The 15,593-nt window shown below is 53.4% G+C and overlaps 1 protein-coding gene across 1 annotated transcript in view; it reads left to right on the forward strand.

Annotated features, from left to right (window-relative positions):
- The window catches only part of Ctdsp2 (CTD small phosphatase 2), a 19,904-nt gene continuing 4,311 nt past the window's right edge, over nt 1-15,593 (forward strand). Inside the window, exons 1-5 of the mRNA NM_001398613.1 lie at nt 1-343; nt 12,112-12,257; nt 13,541-13,579; nt 13,927-14,028; nt 14,934-14,990. Coding sequence (NP_001385542.1) covers nt 280-343; nt 12,112-12,257; nt 13,541-13,579; nt 13,927-14,028; nt 14,934-14,990 — 408 coding nt within the window. The 5' untranslated portion in view covers nt 1-279. The remainder of the gene's footprint in view (nt 344-12,111; nt 12,258-13,540; nt 13,580-13,926; nt 14,029-14,933; nt 14,991-15,593) is intronic.

Genomic DNA, 15,593 nt, shown 5'->3' on the forward strand with positions numbered 1-15,593 from the left:
CCATGTTGGACCCAAACTGAGGAGCCCGGAGCTGCCACCGGGGGATCGGGGCTGGGGGGACCGGGGGAGCCGCCGCCTGGGCCGCCCGCCCTCTGTGCAGGCCGCCTCCCTTCCCGCCCGGGGAGGAAACGCGAGGGGGGGGATGTGAACAGCTGCGGGAGTCGGAGTCTCGGGAGCCGGAGCCCGACGGGCCCCCGCCCAGGCCCCCCAGCCCAGCCCGCCTGCGCGCCCGCCCGCGCGTCCTCCCGCCCAGCCAGCCCGGGCCCGCGGGATTGTTAGATGGAACACGGCTCCATCATCACCCAGGCGAGGAGGGAAGACGCCCTGGTGCTCACCAAGCAAGGTAGGGGCGCAACTTCCCAAAACTTTGCGTTGCCCCCGGGCGGGGAGGGGGCGGAGGGTCCGGCGGGGACCGGGGGGGTCCGTCGGTTCTCGCGCACCCGTCGGCACTCGGACCCCAGTGGGGGCTGAGCGAGGCCCGGGCTGCCAGCGCCCGGCGGGAGGGTGTCATCCGCGCAGCTGTCACCCGTCGGGCCACCCCTCCCCCCGGGAGCAGGCAGAGACTCCGGGGGCGCGCGTCGCGCCAGGCCACCCGCGCTGCCCCCACCCGAGCCGCGGAGATGGAGTGGTCACTCCCCCCCCCACCACCACCGCTGCACGCCTGCCCCGGGGCCGCGGGGAGGGCACGAGGGGTCCCGAGCTGGAACGCCGCCCGGACCGGAGTTCTCGTGCAGGACTGGGATGCCCGGGCACTCGGCCGTGGCGGCGCGGGGACTCGGGACGAAGTTCACCGGCCCGAGGCTGGGGTGGGGGAGGGGGAGGGAAGGCCGCGGTCAGGGACGAGCGCGGGACTCTTGCGGTTCGGCTGAGCAAACAAGCCGGACCCGAGGCCGGGCCGGAGCCCCTCCCTGCCCCGTGCGCTCCCCCGGGGCCGCCGCTGCGCGCACACACACACAGCCGCGTTTGTTTAGCCCGGGAGCGGTGTCCCTGGTTACATAATTCGCCGGATGGCATCAGACCCAGTGTGTTTCTGAATCGCGCAGCGAAAAAAGTGCGAGTTGTCTGTGGGCAGAGGCTCGCGACCCCCCGCCTAATTGGGGGGTGGGTCGGGTTGGAGCAGACAGGGGCGTCCTCAGGCCCTCTCTGAGGTGTGCTTGAGCAGCGGAGCAGAGGCCCCAGCCTCCCGCGGGGGCGGGGAGGAGATTGGGGCTGGGAAGATGGGATTGCTCGGGTTTGATCACAGTGGGGTCCCCTGAAACTCTCCTCTCCCTATGCTCATCTGGCCTTGAGTATTGTGTTCAAGATAGCCGGTAGAAATTTCCGCCGAGAGTAAGGACTAGTGTTGCCCCCCTCTCCCTTTTTTCTAGAGCACTCCCAGGACTGTGGCCACTTGGCTCAGAGGCTGAGTGGTGAGCACGCTCTTGGAACCAGATCTCAAGCGTTGCAGCTTGAGATTCCAGCGGGGCATAAAAGGCCCGTGCCACAATTGAGTAGACTGGGGCCTAGAACCTGGAAGGAGGCCAGCTGTGGGGCCTGGGTGTAGGTCCTTATCCCCTACTAATACTAAGCAGCAGGTCACTTTTTCCTGGGTTCACTTTCCAAGGAGTCTACCCAACTTGCCTAGCCTAGGGGTAGGGCAGCTGGGCTGGTGTCCCAGGCTCTCTGGAATTCCTTGTTAGGATGGGGGAAGGGGAGCAAGCGGTGCGTGTTTCTTGGCCTTCTGAAGCAGCCTGCGCAGACAGCCGAAGCCCTGCCTGCCCCTCCTCCTTGCCAGGGTCACTGCATCACTGACCCAGCTGTGAGACTCTGTGCAGCAAGTTCACCTCCTTCTCTTGGCCCCTCAGCCGTGCTGAGTGCTGTAAAGAGAGGCAGCCTGTGTTTATCAGTTACTGCCAGTGTTCAGTTCCCTTGGCAGCCTCATCCCAGGCAGAGGACCCAAGCTTCAGGTGAAGAAATCTGGATGGGCAAGGACATAAGAGGAGGGGGTAGTGACAAGAAGCCAGGAACAGCTGGTGCCTCTTTCCCACCTGTGCCCCCTACAGGGTCTCCTAGTGACGTCTTGAGGGTGGCAGGGCCACTGCGGGATAAGAAGAATCTGGACTGGGCTGTAGCCGCACTGAGCAAATCAGAGCTGAAGTTTCATCCAGCAGAATGAGTGTCGGGCGGCAGAGAGCAGAGCAGCTGGCTTCCTGACCGTGTTGGGTTGCTGGTGCTGGTTGCGTTTCCTTGTAGTTCCATTTTTGTTTTCTTTATTTGTGGGAAGTTTGTCCTTCACATTTCTCCCTGGAGGAACCTGTATTCTCCAGCCAGCAGCCTCTTGGTCTCTCCCCCTCCCCTTGGCATTTGACTGCATTCCAGGGAAGGCGGACTTGCATCTGAGCTGCTTGGCCCCCAGCAACCAGCCAGACTAGCTGAGTCGGACATCATTTACAAACAGAACCTGCATCTTAACACGCCTTCAGGAATTCCTGCCCCTCCCCTCTCACCATCTCCCATCCCCAATTCTTGCCTACCTTTGGAAGAGCTGAAGAGGAGTGTGAAGCAGTTTATTAGTGAGTTGACTTCTAGAAAGAAACAGGTTGCCTCTAGCCTCGGCATTTTCTGGGTGAAGTTGTTTACCAGTGACTTTTTTATGTTGACTATGTATTTTTAGCATTCTGTTCTGAGTGTTAAAGCTGCCTAGTGTGCTGATGATTCAAAGGTAATTACAGTCAGGGAAGTAGAACAAAGTTGCTGAAATTGTTGATAATAAAAGCAGCAAAATTAGATCATCTTTCCAGGCAGAAGGAGAAGTGGCTCCCGGTACAGCAAGAAGCTGGTTGTGTGTGTATCACATCAAAATTAAAAGTATCCCTTTAGCAGGAATGGGTACTTACTGCGGCCTGGTGTAAGAGTGTCACCCAGTTACAGGGAGGCTGTGCCCCTGGGCTAAGATGGGAAAGCAAAGGAAACAAGGCTATCTTTGGCAGCCCACAGTGAGGTAGGGGCAGGGCCTCTATTAACCTATCAGAACTTTGTGGAGGACTCAGAAATAACCTGCTAAGGGAAAGATCCGATGCCTACTCTTGGAAGAATGACTAAGCTTTGGATTCCTCTTCTCACATCTGGAACTGGGCGGGGTCTGATGGCTAGTTACACGGAGGAGTCTTCTTGGAGACTACTGTCACTAGAAAACAGAGTGACTGTTAGATTTAGATTTTATGTGTATGGGTGTTTTGCCTCCGTGTATGTCTGTGCACCACGTGGGTGCCTAGTGCCCACAGAGGTCAGAAGAGGGCATCTGGTTCCCTGAAACTGGAGTCAGATGGTTATGAGCACCATGGGTTCTGGGAATTGAACTCAAGACCTCTGGAAGAGCAGCCAGTGCTCTAAACCTCTGAGCCATCTCTCCAGCCCCTCAGCCCCTCAGCCCCTCAGTCCCTCAGTGACAAGTTTTTCTTCTTGCTCTCCACAGAAGGAAGAAATCCTACCCTTTTCCTTTGAGAGTCCAAGTTCTCTGTGGCTGCAGCTAAGTCTTTAACAGAAAAAGCTTTGAAAGGCACATTGTTGGTGGGTGGGTAGGCCTCCTAGGCCAGCCTGCACAGGTGGGAGCTGACAGACTCAGTCCCGCTCCCTCAGGATTTATCCCCGTCCTGGAATCAGGCTGAGTGGCCGCCGAGACTATGTAAGCCAGATTGCTCCACACTGAGAGCCCTGGGGTGTGACTTTTGCCCCACTACAGTCAGTAAGGGTGCAGAGCCTGAGGCTTGGGGGCTGACTTGTTTAAAGAAGCCATACTTGAGAGAGAGGTTCCTGGGGATCGCAGGCATGGGGAGGTGTGGAGGCGTCATGGGGCCTGTAGAGGGAAGGCCTTCCTCCCAGCCAGAGAAGGTAGGGAGTTAAACAGAGGGGACACTGGAGGGAGGGACACTTCTAACAACAGGATGTGAGAAGTATGAGATGCTGTAAACATTTAAGAGAACATGTAAATATAAGTAGGTTATGTGAGTGTCCATGCATGGGAGAGAACATGGGAACATTTCGTGGGCTGTGAGAGTGTACATACATGCACTTACTGACATGTAGTCAGGCACAGCGTCCCTGAAGTGGGGTGTTATCTTCTATTTCTGTCTTGGGATCCTAGGATTGGTGAAGAAGTGGGATTGGCACTTGTGAAGGAAATGGTTGTTAAGTGTTCGTTATTGTCAGTCCAGGAGCAAAATTGGTTGCTTCAGGCTCATTCCTAAATGCAGCTTGGCTGGCGTTCTGTCCCCCCTCTTCTGATCCCCTGGACACGCTGTGTAAACAGTGCCCAGTCAGATGAATGGGTTTTACCACAAAGGACAGGTGCCCCCAGTCACTGTTGGTGTGGAAGGAGCCTGAGCCTCTGAGCCTTCCACAGCCTTCCTACAGGCGGCTGTGGTGCCTGTGTGACAGAGATGGGGCCTCAGGCCTTCCAGCTAGTGCCTGGGCATTTGGGGGTAGGAGGAGGCCTTACAGCCCTGGGCCTCATGAAGAGTCTCTGAAGTCTAGCTTAAACCTTGGAAGTAGTTTGGTGTCTTAGAGACAGAACTGGCACTGTCTTCATTTGGTAATCTTCAGGGTAAGATTAGGTTCTTCTAGGTACTCTTTTTTTTCTTTTCTTTTTTTTGGAGCTGGGGACCGAACCCAGGACCTTGTGCTTGTTAGGCAAGTGCTCTACCACTGAGCTAAATCCCCAACCCCTCTTCTAGGTACTCTTAATGACAAGGAGAAGGGAGATTTTGAAGAGAGCAGTGGCTTTGGTCTGAGTGACTGAGAGGAAGGGCATGGATGTGGCTCTGATTATGCCTCACATATTCTCACATATGTAGCCAGCTGAGATGTAGATGACGATGCTACACGCAGATCTTACGAAGACACTGGTAGGGATTAGAACGGGGAAGTGGACTTCTTTGAAATGGAACACTCATGATCAGAGACTAAGAGCAAGTTCTGGGTGAGTGCAGCATCCAGCCCTTCACTCCACGGGAGCTTTCTCACCCGGCATCACCGTGTGTTATTCCTCAGACACCACAGCCTGACTCTGGGCAGGAGTGTGTGCTCTCTTCTTATTGGTTAGCTTCTCTATTGCTAGCCTTGAGTGAACCTGACATTCTTTTCCTGAACACACACACACCTCTCTGTCTCTGACTCTTCTCTTGTATTCATATTGACAGAGGTATTCCTCCTTATCCTTGGTGCTATGCTGTAGTGGGACTGAGACCTTGAGCTTCTCCTGCCTATTGCTCAGTGCTGGGTCATAAGGAGGGCCTCCTTGTCAGCCTCTTAGAATCTTGACAGACTCCCGTCCTGTTGATTCGGCTCTAACACACTTGCACTGTTCCCAGGGAGCAAACATGGCTCCCACTCCAGTGAGAGAAAGGCTGTGTCACACAGATCTATGGGAAGGGACAAAGCATTCCACCTCTGTTTGCACAGCAGGAGGGAGAAGGAGGCCTCTCCTTCAAGATACTGAGAGGGAAGACAGCAAGCCCAGGCCTCTTGACTGGGGTCTTGTTTTTTTTTGGCAGTGTAAAACAAGTGGCCTTAGAGAAGCAAACCTGAGTTAGCCCAACTAGTCGCAGGCCATCATCAGATCTGGTGGAGAGAGAGGCTTCCGGGGCTCCAGAGGAATTGCCTTGTAGTCCTGGAAGGGGGTGGTTAAAATTCTCTGACTCTCAGCCAAGGACACACATCAGCCTCTCCCCTGACACTTACTAAAAATACAGCCCCTCCCCCACACGCACACCTGGGACCCACTGACTCAGAGCCTGGCAGGTGGGCCGGGTGTGTGCTCCAAATGCTCCCCGGGATTCTGACAGGTGTCCTGGGAGAAGAGCCAGGAAGCACAGCAAAGACACAGGCAGGCCAACTGCCTCTTCATCCCTGAGCAGAAGATTCCCTCAGGGTCCAGAGTCACTTTCATTCGGCAGCCTGTGGCTCCTCCAGGGGAGCCTAGAGTTTTCTGAGTGAATGGATAGAGTAATTGTTCTTGTTTACTCTGGTCCCAGCCACGATTTACAGAACAATCACCATGGGCAAGGTGCTGTGACCAGAGCTAGTCTCAGCAGCCTTGGAGATAGAAGGTATTCCCACTTGTCAGATAGAGAGTCTGCTGAGAGCTGAGCACCATGCTTGACCTGTGGGGGCCACCCTGGCCCGGGCCTGGCCACTCCACTTCTGCTGCCTTAGGCCAGTGCAAGAACCAGGTTGCTGAGAACCTGCTCTCATCGGCTGCTCCAGTAGCAAAGCAAAGGGGAGTAGGGAGGAGCACAGGTCTTGGACAGATCCTGAGGAGGGAGGGAGCAGGTTGGCTAGCCTCGAACAGAAGCAGAGACATAATTGGTTTTGTATAGTCCTAGAAGAGGCCCACTCCTAGGCCTGTTGCTGCCCCACTGGTTGTGCTATGTGGCCTCTCGAAGTAAGGAATCTCAGTTGGTGTTGTAGTGTGAGCGTTCTGTGATTGAAGCAGACCCCCCCCCCCAAGCTAAGAACTGAACCCAGGGCCTTGCACTTGCGCTCTACCATTGAGCTAAATCTCCAGTCCTTGAAGCAGACTGTTTTTTTTTTTTTTTTTTTTTTTTGGTTCTTTTTTTCGGAGCTGGGGACCGAACCCAGGGCCTTGCGCTTCCTAGGCAAGCGCTCTACCACTGAGCTAAATCCCCAACCCCTGAAGCAGACTTTCAAATGTGAAGGGGCTGTGTTCCTAGTGCCTAGCAGCCTACAGGGGGCTGTCATCAGGCCAGTACACTCTAAAGTCCTTAAAGTCCTTCTCCACTTTCTAAGATAGTCATTCTTTTACCATTTTACAGATGGAAGAAAAACTGAGGTTCCTGCCACATTTGGTACTTACGCCAAAGCCAGAGTTTTTTTGTTTTTTGTTTATGTTTTTTTTTTTTTTTTTTTGGGGTTCTTTTTTTCGGAGCTGGGGATCGAACCCAGGGCCTTGCGCTTCCTAGGTAAGCGCTCTACCACTGAGCTAAATCCCCAGCCCCTGTTTATGTTTTTTTACTGGTGGAGATCTGACCCAAACCACTACGATTCACCTAGCCCTTTTCCAATTCACCTAGCCCTTGGAGCCAGTACATCGTGGGTAGATACTTTTCAGCTCTGTCCTCCTGCTCTTCCTATGCCTCCTCGCCCTGGATTCTTCTTGGTTCTCCGTGAAGCTCAAGCATTTGAAAGGCTGGGACAGAGACCCCAGACTAGCCTGAATCGCCATCAGGATGTCTCAGTCGTGTCTGCCATGTCTCCCTTAGCCCCCTCCCATGAGCGTGCACAGCACCTCTCCAGGAGGAGGGAGGGCTGACAGTGTCACCCTTGCTCTGGGCAGCACTGTGCAGCACAGTAGGATGCAGCCCCTGGCGTTCCTCAGGTTAGAACCTGCTCTTCCTGAGACCCCACTGCAGCTCACCTCCATTCTTATTACTACTGTTTGTAAATACTGACGCTGCCTGCGTTTTTCCCCAATAATTCAGCTAGAGGCTCCTTCTGAGATGAAGTTGCCTGAAAGTCCTTGTTCTGAGAACCAAGATCTTCTTGATTAAAGGAAAGTTCTTAAAATGGAGGTCTGAGGCCCTGAGCGGGATGAGGCTGAGGCAGGGGCAGGGCTGTCAGGCAAGGTAGGATAGGGTTGGCCCATCCCTAAGTCCTCTCGAGGCTATGCAGGATTTTGAAGCTGCTGTGACTCACTTGGAGATGGCTGCCTCAGATACACACAAAGAGGAGAGGAGCCTCTCTGCCCAACAAGGGGAACCGAGGAGCTGTTGGTGAGCAACTACCAGAGGCCTCAGTTGTGCCAGTGCGAGCTAAATCCTGTGACGCAAACTGCTTAAACAAGCCCAGCCCATGCAGCCTGATTCACACATCTACTTTTGCCCTGCCTGCCTTGCTAGCAGAAGAGAGCGCATCAGTTGTTGGGCCACTGGATAGAGAGGCCCACCGTCCACTGTTGGTCTGCCCATGGGCTTGTCTAGGCGTCTCCTGCCCTCTTGTCTCTCTGCCCACTCACCTGCTGGTCCAAGGAGCCCTTCCATCAACTTGGCACTTCAGTGCCTGTCTGTAGCCAAGGCACAGATGCCTCTTGCTGACAACCTGGGAGGACTCCTCTCCACAGGGAGCCCCAATCAGATGTGTCTTGGCTGCAGGGCCCAGGCAGCTGGCCAAGAAGGGCCGGAAATGCTCCAAATACTCTCCTTCCTCCAATAGCAAAGGGGAGGGAGGCCACTCAGAGAGGCCATTTTATAGTGAGAGCCAGCCCTGCCCTTTGCTGAGGTAGGATGGGAGCTGAGGGGGAACCAGGAAAGTATTCATGTATGTGAATGGTCTGACTCCCATCCCATAGCTCAAGGAATGCCTTTTGCCTGTCCTGCGCTATGTGGATTTCCTGTGAGGAGCTCCTTTACCGGGACACATAACTGTTGTTGGCAACCCTGATAACCAGACCTGACCTTCAGAAGGTTAAAGTCCTGTCATCTTGGTACTGCCAGGCTTCACTTGTCTGGCATTACAGGCACAGGTTCTATAGGGTGGTTACTGCTGCGGCGCTGTGTAGGGGAGAGGGTGGTGCTTGTCATAGCCAGAGCACCATCCATCAGCTGAGAATGAAATGGAAGGTCTGATGGATGGGGAGGGGGTGTCTTCCAGACACACATTCCTCTTCTGACCTTGAACTTCAACCACACGGTGAGGTTGGAGTGGTGAGGGCCCCTAGTTCCCTGTTGCCCTTCTGGAATGGGACTCATGCCAACTCCAGTTAGCGGTCCATGTTGAAGCCTACAAATGAGGCCCAGGCTGTTGCCAGTTAGTGTAGTAGCTTTTAGTTTGAGAGGCTACCAGGGACCTGATTCATGCATTTTGTTTATCCTGAGTGAGGTCTTACTATTGACCCAAGTTTTGGATGAGGAAACTAAGGCTCTATGGTTGAATCCAGCAGAGCCTGGACTCCAGCCCAGACAGTACCAAGTGAAGGGAGAGCTCACTGGCTGCCTGGTGAGGAACTAGCAGCCTTGAGGAGGAGGAGTGGTGGGAAGGTGTTGGCTTCTAGTCTTTAGTGGCAGCCCTTTCTTCTTAGAGCTGTCTCCCCACTGTGTCTTGCTGGCCTGTTGGACATTGAGAGGTTTGGAGCAAGGAGAGCAGGTGCTCCTCAGCAGACAGGAAAGGAAGCCATTTTGGAAAGAAGTGGGTGGGGACCAGGATGCTCTTGTGCCTGCCTAGTGTTGCCTCCCTGGCGACCAGGGATACAGTGCAGAGCATTGACTGAAAGGAGCCGTCCATCCGAAGGCTTTTGATACCAGTTTGGGGAGGGAGTAGATTTACATCTCAGCCTGTGTCCTTGCTGCCTTCTGTACCTCGCTGACCTGCTGGAGAATGTGGAGGAGGCTGGCGGTTGAGGCTCCACACTGGTCCTTCCTCAGCTCATCCTGGAAGGGAGAGGATAGCAGTGTGTGGAGCTGTCAAGAAACTGTTGGGGAATGCCCACAGCCTTGGCTCTGGGTTCACATTCTCGCTCTGCCCTCACAGCACTGCATGACCCCAACAGGCTGGTTAACCTCCGCCTTCGTTTCTTTCCCCCTGCAGATGGGGGGCAGGACCTACAAATCAGTCCCTACTGAGAGTTAGTGAGGCACTGACAGCAAGTTTCTAGCACAGCCCAGCTTTGCTCTTCTGCTCTGTAAGCATGGCTGTGGCCCACTCAGCTCCTTCCTTCCCTCATGTGAGAGCTATGGCATGAGAATGGAAGCTTCTCCAGGACCTAGCTGTAGGAGTGGCAGGCCAGAGATGGCCTGCCTAGTAAGTTGGTGAAATTATAGTACCTGCCTTACTTAGGCCAAAGGCTGTGGAACAGTAACTGGTGAGGCTATTGTTGGCCCTGCAGGGAACCAGCCACGTGGGGGAATCTGAATCCCGCCCTGGTGCCCCTCAGAAGTAGTGTTTGGAAAGTAAGGAAAGCAGTCTGCATAAAGGTTGCTGGGAGGTGGGGCCTGAAAGGAGGGTGGCTCATGGTCCTGGGTGTGGGCCTTTAGGAGCCTGCACTCCAGGTCAGGGTGGTTTTGATCTCCTGAGATGCAGAGGCTGTTGGTCACACTGTGCCTTGGAGAAGCCCCTCATCCCCTACAGAGTTCAAGGTTCCTGAGTAGGCCTAGGAACTTGTGCCTCCTACAGCGGACACCGGACACCGGCAAGGCTTTTCCCTGGCCCCAGCCAGCAGCTTCAGGATTACTTTTCCTCACAGAGCCGGTCACAAAGACATTGAGCACACTTCTGAGGCAGCCTCTCCTGAGGAGAGGCCTGGGTTGTGCGGTCTTTTAAGAAAGACTGTGCCTGGGTTAAGCCTCCAATTGTGGTTTGTGCAAGAAGAAACATAAATCAAAGGAATAGCTTCAGCTTTGGTCTTGGACCTCTGTCTCTGCGTCTGCCCTGAGCCTCTGAATGGAGGATTTAGTGCGGGCCAACAGGGGTGGGTGGGAGCAGCCCCTCCCTTCTGGTTTCTGCAGAGATAATTAGGCGTCCAGAGGGTCTTTTCTAAGGAACAGCCAGCTTGTCCCACCACCACTGAACTTTGCATTTGGTCTTGGAGAAGGCTTGGCAGACTTCTTCAGCAAAACCTTCACCACAAAATGCCCAAAGACATCTCAGTTCTTCCCATGTCGCCAGGATGTTGGAAGTGATGCCATGGGGCCAGCAAAATGGTTCAGTGGGTGAAAATGCTTGCCTTTCTGCACTCCTAACAGCCAGACTGTAAACTTTGGAATCCATATACAGGAGGAGAGAATTCACATAAAAATCTGTCCTTTAACTGATGCCCAGATTTTCAGACAATTTCCTGGAAAAGCTCAGTTACTTTTGGAGAGGTCCCTAGCAGCCATACCAAAATTAAGGGTAACCCTAAGCCTAACCCAAGAGGGGAAAGAAATCACTTACTAGAAAGACCCTGGCCATCCATGTGAGAGCACTTCACTGACCGCTGTATTGGCTGCTCTGTGGGGACCTTTTCTCCACCCTTGGTCTGGGGAACTGTTTGGGTTTTCTTTCCTCTTCCTCAGAGTCTCAGGCAGCCCAGTCAGTGGGTATGGTTCTGCCATCATCTACTCCAATAAGGGACCTCCCTCAGGAGCAGAGGAAGCAAGAGTTGCCAATGGGTGACCCCAGCTACGGTGTGGGTTTTCCCCTACCCTGGGAAGAACATAGGGGAAGCTCTTGGGGTGGGACTGGGGGCGTCATTCTGCTTTTCCCTCACCTGGCCCTTACTTGCCTGCACAATAGTTTGTCCAGGCTTTAAAGCGGACCAGCCTGTTTGATAGCTCTGGGACAGGCAACCACCCCCCCCCCCCCCCAGAAGAGATGTAGCTGGGACCATCCATAAGTGGGTGTATAGCGCCATCTCCTGGCCACATTGCCCCTCGCAGCAGCTGCTCTTGCATAACAGTTCCTGGAGCCCATTGCTGCTGCGCCCTGTAATGCCCTTTGCTCTGTATCTGTCCAGCCTTTCTGGGGCTGCCTTGCTGAGCTTCCTGTTAAATTGACTTTGTACTCCAAAGCCCAGATCATCTGGAAACAGGCTTCAGCCTCAGACTGGAAGCTGCTTTATGTCATGACCTAGGGTCCTAGTTCAGCTGTCTGTGCACATGAATGTGTACACTCACCTGTCCACACACATGAGGACAGCTTGTAGAAATTGGTTCTTCCCACCATGTGGTATGGAACTTGGGTGGTCAGGCTTGATGGCTTCTTTATCCACAGCAGTCTCAAGCCATTTTGGGGAACCGCTGAGATTTTAAGCAACTTGAACTTAGACCTGTTGCTGCTGGTCCATGGTCTAGCTAGCATTGATCTGAATCACGACTCCGCTAGCTCTGGAGGACAAGGTCACTCTTGCCTGGAACTGTTGCCAGGGTCCTTAGGGCCTCCCAAGCTCATTGTGGTGGCAGTGTGCTGGCACTGGGTCACAGAACACCCAGCCTGTCTGGGCATCCCCTCCAGACCTGCCATAGTATGACTGATAAAGCCTATCTGGCAGACTTGAAAGCATATGACCATGTGGAGCTGTTGACTGAGACTGACACTGTCCCTGTAGCTAACGCCTCCATCTGTCCTTCGTTCTTTCTCTAGGCCTAGTCTCCAAGTCTTCGCCTAAGAAGCCCCGAGGCCGCAGCATCTTCAAGGCCCTCCTGTGCTGTTTCCACACACAGCATGTCAGCCAGTCAAGCTCTTCCACTGAGCTCACACACAAGGAGGAGGCCAACACCATCGCCAAGGTAGCAGGATGGGTGCACACTCTGGCCTGGTCTGGTGTCATGAAAATCCCCGGCCCCTAAACTCTCTTCCCTTAGTAGTCTGTCTCCTTCTTGATACTTCTCATCTATGGGGGTGGCTATCCAGGTCCTGCAGACTCCAGAACCCCAGAAAGGTGCCTTGCAGATGGGAAAGTGACCCATATGTTAATGTTGATGGTGGGACTGGAACTCACATACCTGGCTGTGGCACCTGTGTTTTTAATGTCTCGTTTCCAGAACTGCTTTCTGAGCTAGTTTCTTTGTAGAAACCAAGTAATTATAACTGCCATGCTCTGAATAACCCAGATAGCATCCCAGCACTTGGGAGGCAGGAGAATCCCTGTGAGTTCAAGGCCACCCTGGTCTACATAGCAAGCAAGCATCAGGCCAGCCAGAGCTATGTAGTGAGACCCTGTTTCAAAACAAAACAGCAACAAACAGAAAGATCCTACTAGCAATTTGCCACGGTGCTATTGTGAACCACTTGTAATACTTTAAGCCACAAGCAGAATGTAAACTCATATATTCCTGTGGGGAAATGCTAGCCCATGTTTGAAAGAAACATGCTCAAATGACAGTCTTAGGGTTTTGTAAGTTCTGGAATAATTTTTTTCAAGATTTACATTAGGAACACTCAGTGCTTTTTACAACACTTTAGTGTTGTTGAATGCCACGTCCACATTCTAGGCCTAGTGTTTTGTGCTGGAGTGCTCAGTGTCTCCATGCTCCCTTGTATAGCGTGTGCCCCATGGGGCTGAGAGGAACAGGTGTTTTTTAGCAAGAAACAAGTTTAAGGGGTTGGGGATTTATTTAGCTCAGTGGTAGAGCAAGCAAGCACAAGGCCCTGGGTTCAGTCCACAGCTCCAAAAAAAAAAAAAAAGAAAAAAAAGGTTTTGGTTTTTTTTTTTTTTTTTTTTTTTTGGTTCTTTTTTTTCGGAGCTGGGGACCGAACCCAGGGCCTTGCGCTTCCTAGGTAAGCGCTCTACCACTGAGCTAAATCCCCAGCCCTCCCCCGCCCCCCCCCAAAAAAAAGCAAGTTTAAGAACTAAGCAAGAGGCTAACTGCAGAGAGGAGCTCAGACCCGAGTCCCTAAGGGCCTGTACTCAGTGTGGAGAGGAGGCTTGCCCTTCTGACCAGCTCCTGAGGAAGACCACTTTGTCCTGAGGGAGCAGCTGGATGGCTGGGTTCTTGGAGAGCACAAGTGGTGCTTTGGCTGGGGCTGTAGCTGATGAGTTAGCACTTAACCATGTCCTTTGTCTCCACAGTCGGATCTGCTCCAGTGTCTCCAGTACCAGTTTTATCAGGTTTGTTAATCTGGCTGGCCCTGTAGGCCCTGACGAGTCTGGCAGGCAGAGCGGCTATCTTCCCTGTCCTGAGCACCTCCTTATCCTCTCTGCTAAGTATTTGCCATGGCCCCTATAAAGCTGTGAGGACAGGCACATGCCCTGTTCCCACCTCTGCTGTCTAGTCAATACCATCCCAGGATGACAGACACTAAATGTTCCTCGGCCTCTGTTCTCTGCCTCTAAGCAGGATGACCTTCCTGGGTTGGTGACTGTACGCAGACAGCCTGGCTCTTCCTAGCTTGTGCCGAGGGATGGTTGGGCCTCTTGTTGGGCACAGCTCAGCAGCTGGCTCTGCTTTCCTTTAGATCCCTGGGACCTGCCTGCTCCCAGAGGTGACAGAGCAAGATCAAGGAAGGATCTGCGTGGTCATTGACCTGGACGAAACCCTTGTGCATAGTTCCTTTAAGGTAAATCAGCATGGTGACACCCTTCTCTAGGGGCTGTGTGAGCTGCATGACAGGGTCGGTAAGGTGAACAGATGAACATGGAAATGATAGAGGGATAGGGCCAGGCCACCCTGGAGTCATGATACCTGGGGGCCAAACGGACGAGGTTAAAAGGGCATATTCACAAGCACACATGCATGCTTACCACCACCAAGGACGAGTGTCTGTCTGTCTCCACTTGTCCTCCACCACCAAGGACGAGTATCTGTCTGTCTCCACTTGTCCACCACCAAGGACGAGTGTCTGTCTGTCTCCACTTGTCCACCACCAAGGATGAATGTCTGTCTGTCCCCACTTTTGGGAGAGTAGCTGGGTTGGCCTCAGCACGTCTGGCCTTCCTGACGACTGTATTTATTAACTCAAGAAAGCCGTAAGCCGGGTACAGAGGCAACTTCCACAATCCTAGTGCTCGGGAAACTGAGGCAGGGAAATCACAAGTTCAAGGATAACCTGGGTTTACAATAAGAGCTGGTCTTAAGAAGCTAGACATGTGGGGTTGGGGATTTAGCTCAGTGGTAGAGCGCTTACCTAGGAAGCGCAAGGCCCTGGGTTCGGTCCCCAGCTCCGAAAAAAAGAACCAAAAAAAAAAAAAAAAAAAGAAGCTAGACATGCATGCCTGTATGTCCGTAGCTCAGGGGAGCAGGAATTAAAGGCCAGCCCAGATGATGGTGCAAGACCCTATCAAAATAAAAGCCCTGAAACCTACTTTAGGTAGAATTTGGCAGGTAGATGGATGGGGGATGAAGGAGAAGGGAGAACCTGAAGAGATGTGGTACTTTGCCCTATGCTGGCTAGAACCGCTTAGTGGGCTGTCTCCAGGGTAGGGGGTTTCCTGTCTGCTGACACTACCCATTTCTGCCTTCTAGCCGATCAACAATGCTGACTTCATAGTGCCTGTAGAGATTGAGGGGACCACGCACCAGGTGAGCTGTCTGCCAGCCCACACCCAGCCTCAAAGGGAGTCAGGGAGCAGTGGTGCAGACATCCTAGCAGGCAGCATCCCTGTTTTCACAGAGTGGGAATGGTCAGCTCTAGACTTCCCTGGGTTTGCCGTTGTAGCCACTCCCCCTTTATAGGCTCTCGGCATCAGAGCCACAAAGCCGCAGCTCTTTGCTCCGCCTGTGAGTCCCTGCAGTCTTGTTGAGGATAGAAATGTACAGAATGTATGGGGCCCTGGCATAGGCTGGTGTGTTCAAGAACTCCTGGTTAATAAAGCCGCCTGAATGGGAGGTGCCATGCCATGTGGATCTGAGGAAAGACTGGGAGGAGAGCCATGCTGGTGAGGAACTGTTGAGGAAGGGGCTGAAGGAGTGGCAGGCTGATAGAACAGTCTGTGGCTGCATGGAGGGTTTCTGCTGCTAAACTGAAAAGGTTCTGCTCAGCTGGTGTCTGGTCTGGGCTGAGAGGTACTGGATGGGCTCACCCTGTGCTGCTTTATAGCTTGGCTGCCTAAGGAACACATGTGCAGGCTGAAGTGAGAAAGAAGCAGCACATTAGTTGAAGAACCTTTAAGAGCAAGCAAGTCC

The sequence above is a fragment of the Rattus norvegicus genome, chromosome 7 (genome assembly GCF_021556685.1).
Source record: "Rattus norvegicus strain SHRSP/BbbUtx chromosome 7, alternate assembly SHRSP_T2T, whole genome shotgun sequence".
Lineage (NCBI taxonomy): Eukaryota > Metazoa > Chordata > Mammalia > Rodentia > Muridae > Rattus > Rattus norvegicus.